The sequence below is a fragment of the Diadema setosum genome, chromosome 15, assembly GCF_964275005.1.
Source record: "Diadema setosum chromosome 15, eeDiaSeto1, whole genome shotgun sequence".
Taxonomy (NCBI): Eukaryota; Metazoa; Echinodermata; class Echinoidea; order Diadematoida; family Diadematidae; genus Diadema; species Diadema setosum.
The window spans coordinates 25913222-25936316 of NC_092699.1; the positions used below are offsets into that span (position 1 = coordinate 25913222).

At 41.3% G+C, this 23095-nt stretch overlaps 1 protein-coding gene across 1 annotated transcript in view; it reads right to left on the minus strand.

Annotated features, from left to right (window-relative positions):
• The window catches only part of LOC140238807 (uncharacterized), a 38436-nt gene that overhangs the window by 10251 nt on the left and 5090 nt on the right, over positions 1-23095 (minus strand). The window contains exons 2-6 of the mRNA XM_072318706.1: positions 12013-12477; positions 10553-10564; positions 7037-7171; positions 6331-6507; positions 472-578 (exon numbers count right to left, since the gene is read on the minus strand). Coding sequence (XP_072174807.1) covers positions 472-578; positions 6331-6507; positions 7037-7171; positions 10553-10564; positions 12013-12414 — 833 coding nt within the window. The 5' untranslated portion in view covers positions 12415-12477. The remainder of the gene's footprint in view (positions 1-471; positions 579-6330; positions 6508-7036; positions 7172-10552; positions 10565-12012; positions 12478-23095) is intronic.

Here is a 23095-nt window from a genome sequence, read left to right on the forward strand (position 1 = left end):
CACGAGTCATACAGCCCATGAGCTCGACACTAAGCGAGTAATTGGCCCATGAGTCCGATAGTATAGGCAAACAAGGCCCATGAATTCGACACTAATATACCATAGACAAAAACGGCCCACGAGACCAATATATTGCATTACGGTGCTTGATATGTTGGTCTCGTGGACCTTGTTGCCTAGTATTGAGCTCATGGGATGTAACTATGACTAGTGGGTGTCGAAATCGCGACGTGCACCCAAAAGAACAAGCTAAAAGTAAGCGAGAAAACAAGCAAATAAACTCAGTGGAATTGATGTGTGTGTGTGTGTGTGTGTGTATGCAAAAGTTTGGTTGCATGTGTGTGCGAGCCATAAAATGTATTATAACCAATAACACAATCAAGTTGTACTATAAAGCAAGGCAATTCAAAACACACAAATGTTAGGCCCATACTACGTTATAAAACAGCACGAGGTCCCATTCTTCCTTACCCGTTACTGCGACGAAGTCTAGATCGATCCATGACGGCGAGAGACCCGATGTTGTTGGCTCCGGCCGGCGGCAAGGCAACGCGTCGATCTCCGAGCCGCAGTCCTTTCTGTAGCAGCGAAAAGTGACAGCGAAAAGAACGAAAGTCAGTCTCTTGATGCGTGACACGTTGATGGGTTGTTGATCGAGGAGCTTGACTTCCAAATTCCTGACAAAATGCTAATGAACTTGGGGATACTTTTCTCTGAATAAAAGCGATTTCCTGCTTCAATTGCGCATACATAATGTTACTTGCTGACTATATCAAATTGTGAAGGCCTTTTAAGCAATCTCTTGCTGGGATAAGTATCAAAGCAATCGTTGATAATCAGCTCCATAAGTGACGTTCATGCATTCCAAGAGCACGGGAGAATATGATAATGAAACTTAAAGTTCGAAAAGTTCTAAAATGATGGAAACATGATCGACTCAAGTCAGTACGTTGAATAGTCATGTCGACGTGTCTACCAAAGCCCTAGAGAATTGATGCAGAATCTTTTCCTACAGACTACTTCTATTCCGGAAGAGAGAAAAAAACTATGCCTATGTCATTCACACGATACATACACGAACAGACGACATGTATTCGCACGCACGCACGCACGCACGCACGCATTCTTTTGCCTCACCGTATAGCTGCCGATGAAGGAGGAGTCACTATTATAATCTTTGTTTATTGTTCGTACTCCTCCTGTTGGATGATCTTCCTACACATATCATACAAGTGTCATATATAAATTGTGTGTGTATTACCATCAATCATACCAGTATACAAAACACACACAAACGTGCACTATACACACAGAGATATGCTGGCGCGAAACACAATTCAGACCAGTGCATGGACTCTTCTTTGTGCTATGGTGAAGTTGTGAGAATTATCTATGATATAGCGACCCGTCCCATTTGAAATTGAATCAAATTCAGGAAATAAACAGCTAGAGGTGAAATTTCACTCGAGCCAAATTGCTCACAGCTTAAATGACAAGAGGAAACATGAAAATATTGTGTTTTCCCGTCGCCGGAAATAGCTTAAGTAGGAAGAAAAGCGGCCATGGAGGAAACGAAACTGGGGAGCAATGTGCTTTCCACAGACGCATCGCCAAATATTCAAATGAGGTACAAAATGAGAGTATGAGTGAATCAGGACAACGAGGTTTGCACAGCAAGACTCCTACTTACCGTGTAGACACGTTATTGCTTTGGCGCAATAGCCGGTAAACAACGACTGAGATTTTCCCCCGTATAAAGATGCAATGGTACATGCTAATTTGAGACAAAATCGCCTTTATGTTTGCAAGTATTTCTTTGGGTATCATAATTATCGTAAAACCATACAGTAATAATCAATAATGACTGAAAATAGTTTCGTTAACATGCCGTAGGTAGACAAAACCGACAAGGCCACAGAGCCCCTGTACCATGTACATGTGTACTACAGTTAATAACAACAGACAATGCAGTAGTGAATATGCTTTCTAAGATGTAATATAATGAACATTGGCTTAAATGACAACTGAATGAGAAATAAACAACAATAGCAACATTACTTAAAAAAAAAAAAAAAAAATGGATGCATTTTTACGCCGCCCGTGTATGCATGTTACTGAACGTCCTAAAGAATCCCCGGCGACGTAGGCGAAGTATACACGGTTGAAATGGTATGCGTCATGATGGCGTGCGCCATACTGTCTTTCCTGTGGACACAGATGCGAAACCGGTGCCTTCACACATTTTAAAAACAAAAACAAAAACAAAAAACAAAACAAAACAAAACAAAACGAAACACACATACATACAACCTGTAACCGGGAAAGAAAACAAAAACAAAAAAGAACACATGGGACAGAAAACTTACGGTACAAAGATCAATCCAATACACTATACTCTCACCAACACCGTGCGAGTTACCGCAAATTTTCATTTGAACAAGTAAAGCTAATAAAGAGCAACGGTGCGTACAAGCAAAAAACAGTTAATGTCACATAAGTCAAAACAACTGACCACTTTCGGCTCTATATGCACAGGAATGGCGGCTGGTCACAGGCAGTATATAGGCGTCGGTATAGTGACGAGAATTCGGCGATTAGATGGGAAATATGGCGACTGTCAAAATGGCGTCGGATCGAGCAGCAAAGACAAAAAACCACCCAGAAGCGTCAATCGTCAGACGACATAATGTTGCCTGCTCCCTCGTGGTCAGCTCCCTCGTATCCTGGCGCCAAAATCTTGACTCTTCTCCTCTTCCTATTGTATCTCACGCGGGCCGCCCTCCGAGCGCACAAAGACAGCACACTCTCGTTTTTATTCCCCGACAGGAACCCGCGTCAAAATGTATTTACAATTTATCCTGCGCAAATGCAACAAGGCTTTCGATAATTTACTTCGAATTAGACGGATTTTCCTCTCCCCCTTTTCTGGAGAGGAGAAACCGAGTTGGACTGCCCTACCCCGGCAATTTCCTTCCTGAACGTTCTTCCGCGAGCATATTCACTTACAGATGGCCGCGACTCAGCGGATATCCCCGGGAGAGTTGCGGGGATAGGATGTGAGACTGTATCGCCTGTTTTTTAAGGGGCGATGGTGATGATGTCGATGTTTGTGTGTTTGGCTGGATCATAACATAAAAGGAAAAGTGAAAGAGAGAAGGGGAGGGGAGGAGAATGAGAAAGAGAGGGAGAGAAGGGGAGAGAAAAATAGAGAGGGAGGGATAGGGAGGGGGCCTGGCGAGTTCTCTTACAGGGGGCTAGATGGTGAGTTACCGGAGCGGTAGTGATCTCAGGAACATGGGATGCGCCGAGTTGAGGGACGGATACCCTCGTGACAGGGGCCACCTTCCTTTTCTCAGCAAAGACTCAGGCCAGGTCGCCTTTAGATTGCCAGAACAGATTGATCGTGATCCCATCGCGTCCAAAGAGACTGTTATTACGTCATCATGTTTTCCTTTTTGTTTTTATATCTTTCCTTTCCTATCGCGAAGTCGAACAAGTTTCCATTTATTACCTTTGATTACAGCTAGATTTTACTACGATGCAAAGATATAGGTATATACTCTGTTCGGGAAAAGGGGTGTTCGTCTTCTGAAGTCCTCTGCAGTTTTTATTCTTAAATGTTCCATTCTGTGTCTCTCACAACTGATCCTGGAAAGATCTAATCTTACTGTTCTTTCTCTGTGATGTTATCATCACTGTGCGTTTCGTAACTGCTGCATCTGCTCGGCGAGATCTCCCAAACCACCTTTCCTGTTGCAGTCTACAGAGGATTTCTCACGAATTACTCAGAACGATTTTTTTCATTTCCTAGATTCAGGATGAGAAAAACTGCAAGGCTTCATAGTTTGTGCATATTTATAGCTTCACTTCAGAACGCAATCTGATTCCTGATATGCGCTGATCTTTTTTGATTTAGTCTTGCATCATATACTGGTATATGGAAGTACCTTTGTATTCCTCGGGCAATGAATCTTTGCAAAGCATTTGTAAAAAGAAACAATTATCATAAATCTTAGAACTCATAGAGATGATTTATGACTAGATTGGCCATCCTGGCTAGACAACATCTCATCGCCAGGTACGTGTTAACGAAGAAATGATATCTTACAGGACAAGCACACCTTTCAGCAGTGGACATGCACAATCTATTTTTGACTCTTTAACCGCTCTGCGTTGCGACCACAACTGCAGTGGCACCTGCGAAACCTGTCGTACATGTAACTAAAGCTGGCGCTACAGCCAAAACCACTGCTAAAGGGACCCCTGAAACCGTGGCGACTATTGTCTGTAAGACCAGGGACGTCTCTTTCCAGCTCGTTGGTAAGTAAGACTGAATATCCTCCGTTCCGTGTTCGGACATGATGCAAATTTAAGACTGGAATAAAGTATGTAATTAGAATAATTAGCAACTTACATCTCCAAAGATCGCAGTATAGTTTCATCAGAACAAAATGGGTTAACACTTTTATCTGATTCTGTGCTGTTACCATTAGAGGCCAACTTAGGCTGTAGGTTTAATGTTACATTTCATTTTGCCGTTTGCATCATCCATAACCTTCCTTGTTTATGATTTTTTTTTTGGGCACAATTTCCGCTCGACAACGTTGTGCATCAATGACAACGTACAACGCATTTGAAAATCAGCGCATAAATTGTCGGTTCAGCAATTTGCTGTATACTAGTATACTAGACGAGACAAAGTGATCATATTGTCGTCCATAACTGGGATTATAGGAATTCAGTACCAGTAATGTAACATGAGCATGAGCACGCATATTTATTTTCATTTGTGAAATGTGAGAAAGAGAAATCAAGGCAATCTAAACAGTTTATGCGTGTCTCGTGCCAACATCTCTCCCTCCCTCTCTCTCACTCTCTCTCACTCTCCCTTTCTTTCTTCTTTCTTTCTTTCTTTCTTTCTTTTTTTTTTTCTCTCTACTGTTGCTCAGCTGTACGCCTGATATTAAAATCAGGAAATCGCGCCGTTTCCGCCATATTAGCGGTCCGGACGCGGGGCAGAGGGCGCAATCACAGTGCAGGGTATCCGTTAGAGGTTAGGGCAGTTTCCTGCTGTGTCATCCTTCTATCGCTTCACCGGCTCTCACTTCCGGTTTACCCCCCCCCCCCCACCCTCCCCCTCCCCTCCAACTTAGGGCCAGGGGGCGACGGTTAGGGGCGGGATGAGGCCGTTTTTACTTCTCGTCCGTTTTACGTGACCACTGTTTCCCCTTGGACGCTTATCTTGACCATGAATTGATGGCGATGTTATACAAATTTGTTTCATATCATTTTAAGTCAAACGACTGGCAAATAGTCTAGACCTCGGAGGACAAACTTTGTGTCTTCTGAGAAGAGCGTGTCTCGACGGAAAAATTCGTCTCTCTCAGTTAAATCTATACAGTTGCATTGCCAAGACTGCACCATCTTTCCCTTCGGGCATGGCACGCACGGGAGGCAAACATCGTCACAAAACAGTCTGTTAGTCATCCTCGCCTTCCTTTGGGGTGGGGGCTTCACTCATTGGCGAAGATCCTCTCAGAGATCAGAGATAGCCTTCAAGTTTTGTTTCATCAGCAAGCTTCGCTCCTTTCCCTCCCAGTCCGTTTCGTATCTGTGTTTCCCTCTAGTCTTTCACTTTCTACGTTCTCTTCGGATGTAACACTGCAGATGTGATAAACAATATCACTCGGTTTTGTGCGCGGTGTTTGTTTGCGCAGCCCAGCTTATCTTATGTGTTGATATTTTGAAAGTCCCCATTCGGGGGTTTTCCCTATAGACAGTGGTGGAGCGTGTCATCTTGTATCAGACAATCACGTCCGTTAATCGAAGTGTCTCAGAACCGTATCGACACCATCACGTCCTAGCTGAAGTGATCCAGTCTGTATTGCACTTAAAGTGATACATAAATGTGAAAAAAATATCACGATGGTACTAATCGTGCATAATCATGCTTACATTTTCATCCAGGATGCAGTAAATGCTGGATTTTTTTTTTTAAAAGATAATATGACAACCACAACAATAACAAAGAAAAATAACAACAACTGAAATAGAGGGCGCACTTCATATACTATAGTACACCAACTTTTGGGTAGCTCGTGATCGGATAAACTTATCCATTCGGATGCCATTTTGCCCCCTTGAGAAACTGCATCAAGATTCGAACGCCAAGTATAAGACAAAATACTATCGGCAGTGGCATATCGCATGGGTCCAACATTGTCAACGGCAGGTGGGGCTCTTTCTTGGCTTCCCCTCTCCCCCTCGCCCTTCCTACATCCCTCCCCCTCTCTCCCCGCGAGGTGGTACAGTATGATGGGAGGCACTTACCGACGCAAAGTTGAGTCTGCATGTGTCGCACTCGCACATGAGCGGATGGGCGCGCAGGAGGCCACGCCCCATGAGGATCTTCAGACTTTTGCCCCGGTGTCTGATGCTCCGTTTCCAGTCCTTGGCCGTCTCGCGCCCGCTGATGAACTGGAACTCATTCGGCGTGTACCAGCGGTCCTGGATACACAGGGAGGAGGAGGAGGTTTGATTTTATAGTGTTAACGACATAAAGCTAGAAAGGGAGGAACGAGAAACGTGCCACCATGGAATGAATGTAGCCAACAAATACGGCCGATTACTCTCACGTTAGCCTGTAAAATCCCAGAAACTACAAACATTTCTGTCGTTGGGTGCTGAATCACCATTCAGTGAAAGGATCTTTCTTTTCAGTCATCTGATGTTATAGACCTACATTTTGTTTTTGTTTTTCAGAAAACATTCACAAAAGTTACTTTATTTCTGAGTTTACACTAATTCTAGTAAAATTGGCAACACGTTCTAGAATATCGAAGTCCCTGTATTCCTACCGGCTCCCTGACCAAACTTATGGGTGGAGCCTATAAACACAACGTGGAACTTTTTTTCTTTCTGTCAAGTTTGTTATCGTACTGACAGGGGAAGGACAACACAACTTCATTTCGAGAGCAAACTGTGTAGTCGTCCCCGCCCATTTTTTTTTTTTTTTTTTTTCGCACAGTTCGCTCACCTCAAAGAATATGCATTGCCCCTTAGAGCCCTGGCAAAGCTTGTTGACGTAGAGGAGGGCGCTATTTGCCCCGCAGTCCACTTCGAGAACCACGTTGCCGTCACGGTCCTGGATGGGCGTGAAGTCGTCACACTCCTTTTCGCTCTGCACACGGTACCAGGAAATTTCAGAAAAAGGGGCGTGGTCAATTTAAAACGTGGAGTCATTACAAAACTTTGTACTCATCGCTATGATTAAATTATCAGCAGAAATGATATTAACACATGTTTGACGGCATTTTCTTTCACTCTTCTCTTTTGATTCCGGGTTGTTCTCTTTCTCTTTCTGTCTCTCTTATTTCTTCTTGTTCTTGTTCTTCTTCTTGTTATTCTTCTTCTACTTTTTCCATCTTTCTTCCTTTTCACTCTCTCTTCACCTTTTGAATGTGTGCGAAAGAACAAAATGCATATCATGAAAGATAATTTACATTATAAAATGGGTTCAAGAATGTAGCCAATTGGAAGCGCTGAAATGAGTCACGTGTGAGTGCATTAATTTCTTAGTAAATGCACGGCCTGACCAGGGAGGTGGAAGAGTCCCTCTTCCACCTTGTCCCTGGCCTGACGTACGTCACAATGTTTACACTAGTAGTGCGCAGTCAATCAGTTGTTACAAGTGCGTCACGCGCTACTATACGCGCTGTCAATCCTGTAAACAACTTCTAGTTCGGGCCGCCGCGGGCTGCCACAATAGCCGGCGGCCTTTCTTGTGCATAACACGTGGCGTACGTATACTCTACGTACAGTACTTATGTGCGGGCCGGATTTCCGAGTGCGACGTGCGTAAATGTTTGGGACGAACATCTTCGGACATCTTGACTTTTGAGCGAGTGCTACATGTAGCTGACTGGTATTGACCCACAAAGGTACGTGAATAATGCTGTTAGTTTTCGACCCATTTTATAAAACAAATGATGCGCAGGATTATTTCGTGGCGTTAATGAAGGTGCGGCGCACTCTCGAGTATTGACAACGGTTGCAAACATGCACTCGGCTGCGCCTCGTGCATGTCGCACCATTGTCAATACTCTCGAGCGCGCCGCACCTTCACTATTCAACACACTCTATCCTGTGCATCAGTTGTATAAAAACGTACAGATTGCAGAAAACCATAACTTAATCAAAACATTAATCGCTTCGTGCTCTCTATCTCTCGATCTATATAACCAGGTACTCTCTTTATATTTTATTTTTCTCTGTTACTCCCTGTCTTAAATCTGACTTTCCACGCTTTCTGTTGCTGAAAGGTCATGTGTTGTCAGAGTGTTATTTCGTGCCTTCGGAGTACTTTGAAATCTACCTAAGACAGGCCAATGAGATTACGTTTCCCTCTCAGTGTGTGAGGATTGTCTCGGACTTTGGGTCGTTAGGTCAAAAACTATATATACAGGTCAGGGTTGAATGTTGCGCTGTCACAGCTCAACTCTTTCAGTCACGTTTACAACATGTTTGTTTATCAAATTGTCTACTTACTAATTGGTGATTGGTCATAATTCAATCACGTGACTAATGCATCAAGTACCAGAATCGTTACAGTGCCTGCTGACGTCACGTCAAGTAATGTAATTCAAAAATTTGATCACCTAACATTAAATGATGTGTATTTATGTAGACCATCTAATAAAACAAAATACTGCCTATATTCGTAGTAATAAAACACTTGACAGTTCCTTGGAGAGTTACATTTTCCTCTCGAGACAATATTTTCCCTGAGCGATGCGCACTCATGGGAAATATAACTCCCGCAGGGATGTTAAGTGTTATATTACATAAATAGGCAATATCTGTTCAATATGGCACTGTCAATATCACTCTGAAATTATGGTCTTGAAAGGACGAAACTTGGTCAACGTCTGGAAATACTTTTGAGGGCAATCTACGATGTAATGTTGGGTAAATTAGCTGCAAGGCTAAGGTCAAAGGTTATGTCAAGGTCAGACTCAGCAACCCACCAATATTCACCCCCCCCCCCCTTTTTTTTTTGAAGAATCATGTTACGAAATTATGAATTGACATTTGGCATAGGAACAAATTACTGCAAATCAGATTATCGATGTATGTTATTCTTTGCAAGGTGCTACGAAGAGATGTGTCGAAACGAAAAGAAAAGGGATTTTTTTTTCATCATTTTGACAACTTTCACCTCAGACGGTCATTGGGCCATCGCTCTCCTTAATATTACATAACATTGCAGAACACAAAGGAGAACAATTTTGGAGGTGCTTTTTTTTCAGACGACGAGAGCAAAATACTAATAAGTTTTACTAATAAGTTGCGGAAGGACACGACAAAACTCGGCTGCGGAATGCGATGCAGAATTACATCGTGCATGCCGAGAATACGATTTTCACAGAGTAGACGCGCGGAGAGCAAGTGCTATAAAGACAGTCTTCTAAAAATAGCAGGATCGAGATGAAGCAAGTATCGCGCGTGTCTTCATCGGTTTCCTTTTTTGGAACCAAGTCTGCTATCTCTATAGCAACCATATGCATACGCCGAAAAGACCGAGAAAAAACAGGTCATGTGTTTATAGGAGCGCAACGCTGACAGCAACTGTTCATTCGCTAGGGCGAAGAGCAAAATCTCATAATTGATGGGGGGGGGGGGGGCACAGGAATACTTACAATAAACTTGAAATTATCACCCACAAGAGTAGAGTAGGGCCTAGTATCAACAACACGCACGATTTTCCTTCATTGATCCTCAAGTAGGGCCTTAGGTCATGTGCAAAGGTAGCAAACTGCGACAGAACGGCTGACGTTCTTCCATCCAGACAGAACGGTCTATTATGAGTATCATGATCAGGATTAAGGAGCCAAACGCAAACAAGCAAATTAAGAGCCCTTTTAGATTTTTTTTTTAATCTTGTTTCAGTCATACCCTTTTGTTGAGTAATTTGACAGTTTTCCTTTTTGCACAGTATGGCTGTGAGTGTGAGACGATAACTGCGACAACATTCACACACACACACACGTACACACACATACATATCTTCAGCATCGCTTTTAAAAACATCACACACAAATTGGATGTAAAAAAAAAAGAAGATTATTTGAATGACTTAAATCAATACATTTATCAGCACTGAAGTTTACTTCACACGCGAACTTGGAATGAGATATTATTTGAGCCCTACCATCATCAATCATTTTCAAGCGACGTGTTTTAACTTTTAGTCATGGTCTACAATACCACTTGAACCTACCTTCATGATTTCAACAGTGTAATACGCAACGGAAGTGTTTGAGCTTTGTTCGTGCGGCGGCTCCGGTGCGGGTTCCGGCGGCGGGCCCTGCATGGCTAACGGCATGGCTAACGGCATCGGGATAGGGCCTATCGGCCCAAGTCCTGGAGCTGACCCCGATGCCATCATCACGTTCACGCCCATGCCGCCCGCCTCCATCAAGGGGGCTGGTACCATCATCATTCTGTTTTCAGTAATGGCGCTAGCACCTAGCTATAAAAGCACACGGTCCACTGACAATTCGCACTTGGCCGTAGCTGCTTCTTGGCACGATCGACGTCGAGCGCTGCAGCAGTGTTTTTGTGTATAATTATGCGTATGCATCCATAAGAAACCGCATAATGCAGTGGTGGACATTTAAACACGACGCGCATACGCAATCATCGAATTCTCGCGTGAGACATTGGTACGCGCACGCGTGCGTATGTGCAAAATTGCGCACACCGTAATTCGGGTCGCGTCGCCATAGCGGCAGAGCAGCCCTTGGGCTTATTGTGACGAAGTTCTTCGTGGTTCAAACCAAAGGTGTGTTCCGTATCCTAGTGAAGAGGGCGTGGCTAGTATGTGCTGGAATGACAATGAATGGTCGATCGTATTTTCAATCAATCGTGTCCTATAGTCACATCAAAATGGTCATACCATTTTCGGCGATTACGAGCTGAACAGCAATCTGTAGGAGGCCCTATAGCTTTTCGTTTTTTTAGTTTTTTTTTTTTTTTGCATGTTTACTACTAAGTATACGGGCATAGAAATAAATGAAAACATGAATATATTGCAGAACCACATTGTTTGGCGACGTGAATTAAAACTTCTCCGCTATAATGACTGACTAAACTTTCTGGATAATTGTATTGTCCGGTTTTGTTTTGTTTTTGTCCAAATCACGCTATATTTTAAGAGCATAAGCTTTGAGAATGTTGGAAACAGCCCTTTACAGCGTTTACTGCCGAATTCGAACCAAACAATCGACTCATCAATGTACGTTTATTTTTACCCCCCAGCACACACAACAATGGGAAATTTTAGGGGGCTTAACGTTACTATAAATATTGTCCCTGAGTCCTTTACTCGTAAACACTTTGTCTCTGAAAATCGCATTCGATTTCGTCTTTACGAATGCTGCCAAAAATGTTCAGATTCATGGGCGTCGACGGGTGTCCTGTTGTGTCCAAGATCAATTCAGTGCTGAAAAAAATTGGGATTTTACTTGCTATTACTAGAGATCGTTCGCATTTCGAAAATGTATGATCACGGAGGTGGCGCCTCCCTGGTCTAGAGTGGACATTGTTTATAGGAGAAAGTTGGTTTATATTGGATTGTGATTATCGCTTGGCCGTCAAATGTCAACTGAAAGCATGTTGCGATTATTGTGGACAAACCAGTTGCGCCTACACTTCATAAGAAAGGTGTTGTTCTTGATCCAACCCCATTTGAGTTTTTTTTTTTCTCCTTCATATATTATACTGTTACGAGAACATTCCTGGAAAACTTGAGACTTTCCCAGCGGTTGTCTTGTTTCAAGAAGCAGAGCACAATAAGCAAGAAAAACAGAACAAAATTTAGTTACAAGGTGCCGGAGAATAATTACGTGATTCAACGTTGACGAACTCACGCTTTTGTCTTCGAAATTTGGTACTCAATAGATGTTACATATTAACAGGACGAGAATGGAGATCGGCCCTTTAAACACCTACCATTCCGTCAAAGGGTGAATATCGGTCTTGCTGGTTGAAGTCATCCGAGGCACCGTCGTCGTGATCGAGCTGCGGTGAGTGGAAGTCGTCAAGATCATCCATGGTCTCTGAAGGTGGTCGATTCGACGATTTCTTCTCACCAGCACGCTCGTCGTCGCTACCGAAGGGCCGAGAAGAATGCTGGTCGGACGAGGCGGACAATGCCTTCGCCTCGTTGTCTATCGCCTCATCGCACTCCCTGTCAAAGTCCTCCTCGTCCTCGGGGACGACCTCGACCTTAATCTTGACCGGCTTCGTGACTGTCGACTTCGTGGTTGATGACGATTGATCAGCGCCTTCTTTTTTGGTAGTAGGTTCTTCGACTTCTTTGTTCACGCTCCCCATTCCCGGTCGTTCTCCCATTCTAGCCACTACTATCTTTATTTATTCCTCGAGAACTTTCCTTCCTTTGCCTTGGTCCAGTTTCTGTGTGTATAGGAATAAAAAGAAAAACCCACAATTAAGATCATCAAAAAGCACCGTTTATTAATAAGGTTTTCCGGATGTAGGACTTTAAACTGACAACTGGAATGATAACGATGGTGATAACAATATCAGCAATAATGATAAGGATGATGCAATTGCAGTGATTTTGATGATACCCATGGTGGTTCTTAATGCAGGGACAGCTGATAGGGCTGTTATCCCGGACGGCCTCGCCATTGGGTTATTATTATGTACATTACACAGCATTGTCAAGTATCACATTTTCGCCTGAGGTTAAGGAGAACAGCATCTCTCTTAAGAATATTAGCACAAGGACAGGATTTCAAATCGGGACCTCCAGAGCCTGCAGCCTTGTACTCATGCACATTAGGGATTCCATAATGATTGGTGGCTGACGTGAAAGAAGAAGAAGAAGATATCATCCTCATGTTCAATGACACTGACATCTTAATTATGAAGTCATCCACCGGGAATGATAAACGGAATGAACAAGACGAAAATCAATATCTAAGACTATAGGTCCTAATTAGTTGGCCATCAGCAGGCGGGCTTGTTATTTTCTGCGAATGAGATTTACCTATTTGAAACAAAATCATCGCTCTATCCGCACCCCATCTCACCATAAAATGACATTGATGGCAATTTTTAACACAAAATGCAAATGTTTTTGTTTTTAACATCGAGGACAAGGTCTAATTTTTTAGACTTTGTTTTACCGTGTGGCTGTATACTGTCAGGTTCGAATAAAGATTGTTTATTATTGTTCGACAAGCTGTGTAGAAGTTTACTTGGGATAATCCGATTTCTACAGAGAATATTAACTCTGTCATCATGGGCCATATTCCATCCCTACCATGTGAAGAAATTTTCAGGAAGTCAATCGTACTAAGAAATGGATCATCAGAAATGTTGGTGGAATCCGATCACTTCCAAGATGATCTAATCGCAGAAAACAAAAGAAAGAAATGAAGGAAAATGTAGAAATACTTTTGGTTCAGCATTTCTTTTATTTCAACAGGCTAATCTACTTCATTCAACCATCGTTTTGACTTGAGTTTAGCTCCTTTTTATTTTTCTTCAGCTTCGCTCGACTGCATGAGAGTTACGGTGAATAATGTCATCCAGGGGGGCGTTTCATCAACGAGTTCGTCGGAGTTTTCACCGACAAATTTGCTATCAGCCAATCAGACGCAAGGATTTACACTGACAACTGTTAAAAGCTAATGAAATCCTTGGTCTGATTGGCTGATAGCAAATTTGTCGGTGAAAACTCCGACGAACTCGTTGATGAAACGCCCCCCAGATTAACATGTTCAATATTGAATTCTGAAATACCCATCGGTTTAATATGCAGGTCACCAGGTTCCCGTACGGAACAGATTAATATTCGACGATGTCTTATTAGCAAGCTCTGGATCTGCGACTTGAACGCTAGACGTAGTCTCCCGGGTTGAACAATGGAAACAGCTGCCTGTATGCGCATGACAATAAACCCCATTTGTATTTATTTTTATTTTTTTAGCCTAAAGCGTCGTCCTTAGCATTCGCGTCGCAGATCTTGTTTTGTTCACTGATCTAGGATATAATATACATACATGTACATGTGCTCAGTTTCAAGAACTAAGTATTTTCACTCAGTGACACGCAGCTACGTTTGCCTTTCATTGGTTGCCTCTGAAGGAAAAATGAATATTCATGACCTAAGGCTGTCAGAAGTCATCAGGGGCGTACAAGGCGAGCATTCAGAGCCTCGACAACGAATATCAAACTTTCCTGCTTTCAAAGGACGTGCCTAGGAATGTTGTGCTGGAATGGCTACAGAGGGCGCTACTACAGTTTCACCGAACTAAATTCATGACTTGCACTGCGGCCACTGTTTGACGCTGCTGCAAAGCGTATAACAGGTGATTAATTTTTGAGGATCCCACAGTAATCATTCTGTTCGACGGAATAACTAACACATTGTCAGTACAATGTATCTACAGCAGTGACAGCGGTTTCAGAGAACCCGCTGTGTTCTGTGGAAATGAGTCATCATTTTAATGATGAAAGTATAGTTCTTTGAACCTTCCGATATGATACGAAACTTGTATCATACAGCAAGACGAGCTTCCTGAAACACCACCGTCTGTGGTATTGTGGGGCAGATCCGTTTGTTCATCTATGAACTATCAATACAACGCGTTCTATCGGAAAATAATTGAGACCTGTGTTCTTGCGCATCACCTTGACTTATGTCCATTTTTTTTTTATTTCTTTCTCTCTCTTGTGCCATCAAAATTTCTTCGTACCGTTGCGATGAACGAGCCACGTGTCTGGCTGTCGCCTGCATTATACTAGTAAGGCTCAGGCAGCGATTTCACCATACAAAGGAGGAAGTTACAACCAGGAAATACCGGAAATTGACGGAAATTTGGTTTGACCGATATTACCGGGTCATAGGTCATACAGAAAGCGCGTGCTCTCCTTGTTCTCTCCCACTCTCGCTCGGCTTTTACACGCCGAGCGTGCGGAGACAAAAGCGTACGACTCGGAGTACTGTAAAACCAAAGAGTAGGACTTAGCTCTTTGGTGAAACTGAAAGTTGCGCGCCGAATCTGCACGGTTTGACCAAAAATTCTTTTAAAAAATATCAGTATATCATGAGTATATGACAAGTTGAGTTGATCAGGAAAAGCATGAAATATGAAAGATCTGGTATCCCACAACCTGGGGATTAAATTAGTCGGGGAAAGCCTAAAAACAACAATTTCAAAACTATTATTATATTGGTTTATAATTGTATTACAATGATATAATTTATTATGGAGAACTTATAATTACAGCGCTTAAGACGAAAATCTTTCGAAGTGCTTTGCAATTATCAACAAGAAACAAACATAAGATTTATTACGAATACAAATAATCTGTATCTGTTCATTCTAAATTTTTGTTTTATGTTTCAGGTAGAAATGCAAAAATTTAAGCAATTTTATCGTCTACTTCATCTCGTCAATCTTTCTGTTTTAATTGTTGATTCTTTTGTGAGTGTCTCTTTTGTCGACTTGAAGTGAAACAAACTTAAAAATCATAAATCATACGTGTATAAAGTACATTGTATACGCTGTCCGTCTTCTGGTCATGTTTGCGTTTTCCGTTTGACTTTGTGTACTGTCTCAGTCTTAGTTTAGTTTAGTTTTTTTTTTTTTTTTTTGCATGAATCAACCCAAAACATGTCTATAATTATTGTGTTCACTTGTAAAATAATTGAAGGACGAATTGCACAATGTACATGAATATTCGTTCATAGAATTAATGCAATATCTAATAGTCTCAAGATAACTACCACACCTATACCTACATAATGATGCCTATAAAGTTTTGGTTCCTTTACATAGCGCTGTTCATTATTCGTATACATCGCTAACAGTCATCTACTTTTCAGCCCTTATACGCAATATACTCTTAGCATTATTGTATGCCATCGACTATAGTAATAAAGTTTGATACGCAACAAAAAATACTAAACATATTAAGTGAAGCAAGGAAGGTATCGCTATGAAGGACCACTCTTAGCTTTACGAAACTACAGAAAAGCCGTAGCAACTCCCTTCAAACAAAAGAAGTTAATCATCTCTTTGCTGAATATGCGATTCTCGTAGGAGGTTGTGGTTGACCACGGGCATTGGGACGTTTTGTCTCAACATAATCGCATTGTCTTAATAACAAAGCACGAATCTCTCTATTAAATCTTATCAGTGTCAAGTACTATAGTTGGTATGATAGAACAAAACATTTTGTGATAGGAAAACGAATTTTGAAAAAAAAAATAGCCAGCAAACGGTATCAACCCGACACCCTGCGTCTTACAAAAATTGAAATAATCTATGAGCAGCTTATAAAGTTACCACGAATATAATGATATGGGTGTTCTTCAACATCTGGATCACCATGTCGTAAGTTTGTCATTGATCCCAAAACCGCTGAAATCACGAATATAAAAGTGTATTATGATTATCAGGCATTTTCGAGGAAGGAAGTTGACATGCTGCGTTGTAACTATACTCCTCCCATAAAACGTGATTCGAATTATCAGCTTATGCTGGTTTGAATCTGCCTCGTGTGTAGTTTAGATTCTGGAAAAGTATATGTCTTAGAGATAAAAGGTAGCTATTGGAGACAAAATCCCAAACAAACTTTGAAATGGCTTGTTTGAAAGATAGCCCATGCTATCGAAGCGAATGGATATCAAGTTGAGCGGTGGAGTGTAACTTAAGGAAAAACAATTATCAATTAGCGCGGCGTCGATCAACTTCTTTGCCCAAAATGAAGCATTGATTCGCGATTACGATCGTAAGAGGTACCATATTATTCATATATAGCAGTCGACGCATTGAGTAAATTTGATATGCAAGCTGAAAAATAGATACAATTTTTATCTACTTTAATTCCCGTAGACACCGCTTCAAATGGGGCTTCCAATACTTTGTACTTTAATGGTAGAATAGTAATGGACGAATTAGGTAGACGATGTTACATTGCGAAAGCCGAAAAACAACACAAACAATGTTGATTGTGATTTACGTTCATCAGTTGCCTCTTCGATGCTCCAAAAGTTGGTAACCTACAAGTTGGTAGTCTGCATTGCTCTTGTATTCCGCAAACATCAGATCCTCTGAAATAAAGCTTATATTGCACGTGATAATATACAGCTATTACTGCTCGCTGAGTAATGCGAACGCGCTCGCCAAGGAACGGGCAGCAGCATGCAGGCATGGCGTCGATATATCATACTGGAGCAGCGTTCGGCAGTTGGTCCAACAAACGGGAGCCATACAAGAGCAAATGTTTCAACGGATAAGAATTGACAACAAAAACAACAATACCACGGTAAGAATTACGAACTTACCAATAGTTTTACCAAGGTACAACCAGTGGGATTTTTATGCCGATGTTGATGTTGCAGTGGAATAAACACAATCAGAAGAAACGATCAGAAATCATCAGAGTTTTGAAATGAGATACTTTGACCCTTGCAGAAATAATTATTTATACAGATTATATACGAAGCGTGTCGCCCTGTCGTCTGTTCGGTCGCGCCACTCGCAGTCTGACTAATGTGGTCGCTACTGGCCTTCGCTACCGGCCCCCGTAATCGTCGCGTTGCCCGAGAGCAGGCGGAGCGGGCTGTCAGACCTACGCCGGAAGTCGAGTCGTGCCGCGAAGCGCTACGCGGTTGTGATACATTTGCGGCTTGCGATAGAAAGGCTAACCGAGGGGAGGAGAAAAAAAAAAATAAAAACACCCCCAAAATCTTTAATACACAGGGTCGAAGGGGATAACGAGAGAATCAGCGGCGGTGGGGATATTATGAGGTGTGAAGTGTGAGTTCCTTTAATCGCATAAACGCGAGGAAGGCGGGCTGTTTACGTATACTAGAAGGGAGACTGCGGCGGAAACGAGTATGGCGACCATAAACACGCTACTCGGTGCATGGATGACGAAAAACCCAACAAACAAACAAACTCAAGCACACTAATAAAAACACATCGCTAAAAAGCATGACGATATCATCGACCAGTCGTTATAGGGGGAGCGTTGGTTGATTTAAGTAAAAAAGAACCCCGTAACAAACCAACGAGCAAGCAAACAAACAAACAAACAAACAAAAAACATCACCTGAGAACCAATCCTACCTTGCAATGTACAGACCGACAACCCCGACGATTTATCCCGTCTTTCATGATCTAGTTTCCTAGTATCATCCTATAACATCACTAACGGGTCTCTCAATCGCTATATAATTAGCAACGTGAAAGTATAGTATTGATAAGATATTCAGATCTTACAGAAATGCATCAATATAAGATAATATATATGAAGTGTATATAAAAACAAAACTAAAAAAATGTCAATATTTGTATTACTAACATAATCAACAATCATTTTAAAAGACGAGTTTTTAACAAAATTCAGATTTATCAAACCATGTATGTAATACATGTTATATTTAGGGGAAGATTACTCCACGATGATGGTGTCATTTTTCCAAAAGCTCTATTTATCAAAATGTCTTGGATTTACCACTTATTTCAGAGAGGGGATTATCAGACATTAGATGTCCGTATAGTGGCACATTAATGTTTAAAGGGAAGGACATCAGGAGGGAGATCTATGGAAGGGAAACATACTAGCACTAAGTTATCAGAGAGGCGAAAGAATTGATAGCGAATGGGACTAGTTGCACAGGAAAAGAATCAGTACAGTCCAGCGAGACAGAATTCCAAAAGAAGAACTTAGAGTACATAATTGCAGTTTTCTCCTTCTCCTCCTCCTCCTCCTCCTCCTCCTCCTCCTCCTCCTCCTTCTCCTCCTCCTCCTCCTCCTCTCCCGTCTTCTCTTCATTCTCTTCAATTGTTTTTGTCCTTTTATACAACGATGCCTTGTTATTACCCCTTATAGCTGACGACTATGGTGAAATTACAGGGCATCTATAGGGAAACTGTGTGACTTAGCTTGTATTTGGAAAAAGATAAAAACCCAGAAGTGGCAAAATACTTTGAAACAAAGGTCCGTTGTAAGACTAAACTTTATCTAGCGGTATTTTCTTTCATTACTTTTATGATGAATTTATATGAAGAACTTGATAACTTAACGAGTAAAGTGTCATTTTTTTTACACTTTCTAAAGGAAGTCCATCATCAGATAGAGCAAAATAAAACATTTCCAGTGATAACTTACTACTCTTGTCACAATAGTCAAACAAGGGATATTGTTGCAGCTATGATTAAAAACATGTCATATTTTTCATCATTGTCTTTTATTAATTTTGTTTTAGCAGCTTTTATTGCAAGTTAATTAAAAAGAATGAAATGAGCTTGTTTTGCGATCAAAGTTAACTCTCCATAAATATTCAAATGTCTTGGGCAAATTTTCGGATAGTCATTTCCTAGAACGAGGGCTATAATGCCATATACCTAACGACGACAAGGCTTTACGTTGGCAGGTAAACCAACGGACTAACTAACAGAGGGCGGGGAGAGGCTGATGAGAGTTTACGGAGCGATAGGGAAGACTCTCGCCGCCCCGTCGGGGTCTGCAAGCTCTCGATAAGGCCGTCTAGATAATGCCAGGTTTCCGCTGCCAGCGCTACGGTTGACGTCAAGCCGGCGAGGCCGCCTTCCGGCAAAGGGGAAAACTTCGCAAAATAAAAAAAAAAAAAAAAATTCTCTCACTCTCTCGAAAAGCAGCAGAGCTATTAGGGCTCTCTCGTATATCATAAGTTGGCGATCGAGCTATCGAATTCAAAGAAAAGTAGAAGATAGGAAAACGTCACGATGACAATTAAGAGGGAGAAAACGAAAACACACACACACACACACACACACACACACACACACACACACACACACAAACACTGACGGTATAATATTTCAGGATGATACTAGTAGTTCATTGACCTTTATGAAAGCAAAAAGACCGTTGCAAAAAGTCGGTGAGTAGTAGTACGAGTAAACCAACGTTCGCTCATCTTCACATGTCACTGTTTCGGCTCCGAAAAATTTTTAACGACGAAGTATGTCCAGTTTAAAATATATAACACGAGTGCTTGTTTGAAAGGTCGAGCTATTTTATTGGTGTTTTTAACAGCTAGAACTGACGCAAAGAACGCAAAATGGTCGGGGTGTGCTGAAGATCAGTGAGCATGTAGCGTGATGCGAATAGGAAGGATATTATCTTTGTACATAGTGAGTGGTGACCATGTGAGATCTTGCGAAGTATATATTTTAGTGCGATTCCACACCTCGCTATGAAATTGGCTTTCACATAAGAATTGTTATCAAAATCGGAAACTAACTTGCTGAAGTTTTTCATCCTTCTCGAAACAGGAAAGCCAGACAACATAATTATCCCCCCCAAAAAAATAGTCTCAAACGACATTGCTAAGGGTCTGTAATATTGATTTCAATAAACACTCATTAAATATTATGTCTTCTGCGTGTCTTTCATAAAGTTAAGAAGAGTGCGTGCGTGCGTTCCTAAACGCTACAGGGTCGAGAATCAAAACGAGGAAACATGCCATGGTAAGCAACCAGATGAAACACAATAATAAAGTACGCTGCGCTCAAAATAATTCCCACGCCATCAAATTACTATCTATAGAAACCAGTGCGAGATGTTACTCTCCACAGAAAGCCAGCAACTGACGCTTATATAAAGACCAAGACAAATACTGAATATTGATATTGATCTTGACTAGGCAGACGTGATGATTATAATGAGAAGACGACACAATCTGGCGCACTAAAAAGAAAAAAAAAATAGCAAAACGGGAGGATAATAACGGCACTTTCACCGGAGCAAAATTTAGAAAATATATACAAATTATGCTAAGAATTCACTTGACGGCGTTGCATTATTGCACATCAGGCTTAAGAATACTAACAGACCAAAGGCTGCTATGTACGGTATATATCCTTTCCCTTCATTTTTTTTTAATCAAAGAAGTCAAAGCATATATCAATGATAATGATTTTTAATGTAATTCTATTCATTCTATATAGGTTTCTCGAGAGCAGAGACGGAAATCTAAAGTAACTAATCTAATAGAAATTAAGATGGTTAATTGAATCAATAATTGTATACATAAGATTGCACACACATAATCATATTTTAGGTATAATTACATTATAAACTTTTTCTTTTGAATTTTTCAGAAAAAGTGTTTCCAAATATTTCAAAAAGGCATTTTTTTTTTCAAATATCCAAAGTGTTGAACATTCCTTTACTACTGAAGGCGATGAAATACTTATCTCCATACCTTAGTGTCATCGTGTGTTTTGCACGCATTTTCCCTCATTTCACTTATCTCCGGGAATCAAGAGTATCACGTTATTTCATCTACCTTTTCTTTTTTTTTGTCTTCAAAGAAAAGCAAATAAAACAGAATATCACAGAATTGAGATCATATTGCCACGCCACGGAAGCCAGAGGATCACACCTTACACTGCTGAATGTTATTTCACCAGGTTTTATTCAAGCATATAAGAGTGTCAATTAGCGCTTGTTGATAAGTATATTCTTCACATTTCAATTGGATAGCAGAGTTTTCATTTTGACGAACCCTACAAGTTTCTTTCCATTTTCATTGTGTGTATAGCCTCACCAGTACTGCTGTAAATTAAGGTATACGCACCATGAGTGTATACATAATAATGTGCATAAAAGGTGTAATAAGCGTTGTGAGAGGTTACGCACGGACCGAACGGGATATAACATAGTTAAAATCGATAATGACACATAAAGAGGCTTCCTAAGGTGTCATCCAAGAAAAAAAAAATATACATACATATACTTTATTTGTGTGTGTGTGTGTGTGTGTGTGTGCATGGGTGCGCATGTGTATATTCATTTTGCCAGGAAATATACGCTTATGCGGCTTTACAATAAATTATCGCAGTGTAAATACAAAGTGCTCTCATGTTGAATTGATTATCGCCATGGCTGAAGAGACAAAAAAAAATCTTTCAGGACTTCAGTCCATGGCATCTCATTGTGTTCATCTCATCTCATTGACGAAGAGGGAAAAGCGGTAAATCTTTCCTTTCCGCCCAAAACTCCGAAAGGTTGGGTGTGACGTCATCGGTGATCTCATCCGACGACGAACGTGAGTGGCGCAAAAATGTCAGCTTTTAATATGATCCGTTGCTAACGCTCGATAGGACCTGCGGTTCGTCTCGAAAATATGAAATACATGTATTTACGTGGCACATTACGAAATGACGATTTAAAAAAAAAAATGATAGACGCGCAGCCGCTGAATCGTGCTCGCTAACGAAAATTTAATTAAAGACGAGTTGCCGGCAGGCCAGAGAGCAGGACGAAGTTTAATCGCGCAGTGACTGTCGGGAAGGACTCCAGTACGGTGGCAATGTAACGTATCCTGCTCGTAATTCACGTTAAAAATCCTGTCGCCAGCCAAGGACTGCTTCGTAAAGCTGGTATCTCACTGAGCGGCGAACGTTTGCGAACGTAGCGAATTTGAGATTCGCCAACTTTTCTGACGAATGTTTGCGAAAAATCAAAGTTCGCTTCTGCCATTAGCGACAGTTAACGACTTTTAGCGATGTTTAGCGACAAATAGCAACACTTTAGCGAATGTTTGCGAAAGTGTTTGCGAACACAGGTGGCGACTATTAGCGAATGTTAGCAAATGTTAGCGACAATTTTGCAAATGTTAGCGACAATTTTGCAAATGTTAGCGACAGTTTTGCAAGTATTAGCAACTGTTTGCAAATCATTTGCGACAATTTTGCGAATGTTCTTGGACCTAGAAAAGTACCAGGCGATTATGTATAGTAAGACCCATAAAACGACATAAAACCTTCCACTGAATTCAGATCTCTTGTGACAACCGTTCAAGATGGATTTCCAGGATATGGAAATAAATTTCTGCCAAGAAGAGGCTCAAGGTGTTGCTATCCTTGAAGAGCTGCTTTGTCAGGCTGCTGCTACAGCTATTCTCTCTAAAAAAGAAAGAGTGAAAATTTTCACTCTTGAAGAAGTGAATTACAGAAAAGAGTGAGTTTCATGTGAAATTAGAGTGATTTTGGAGTGA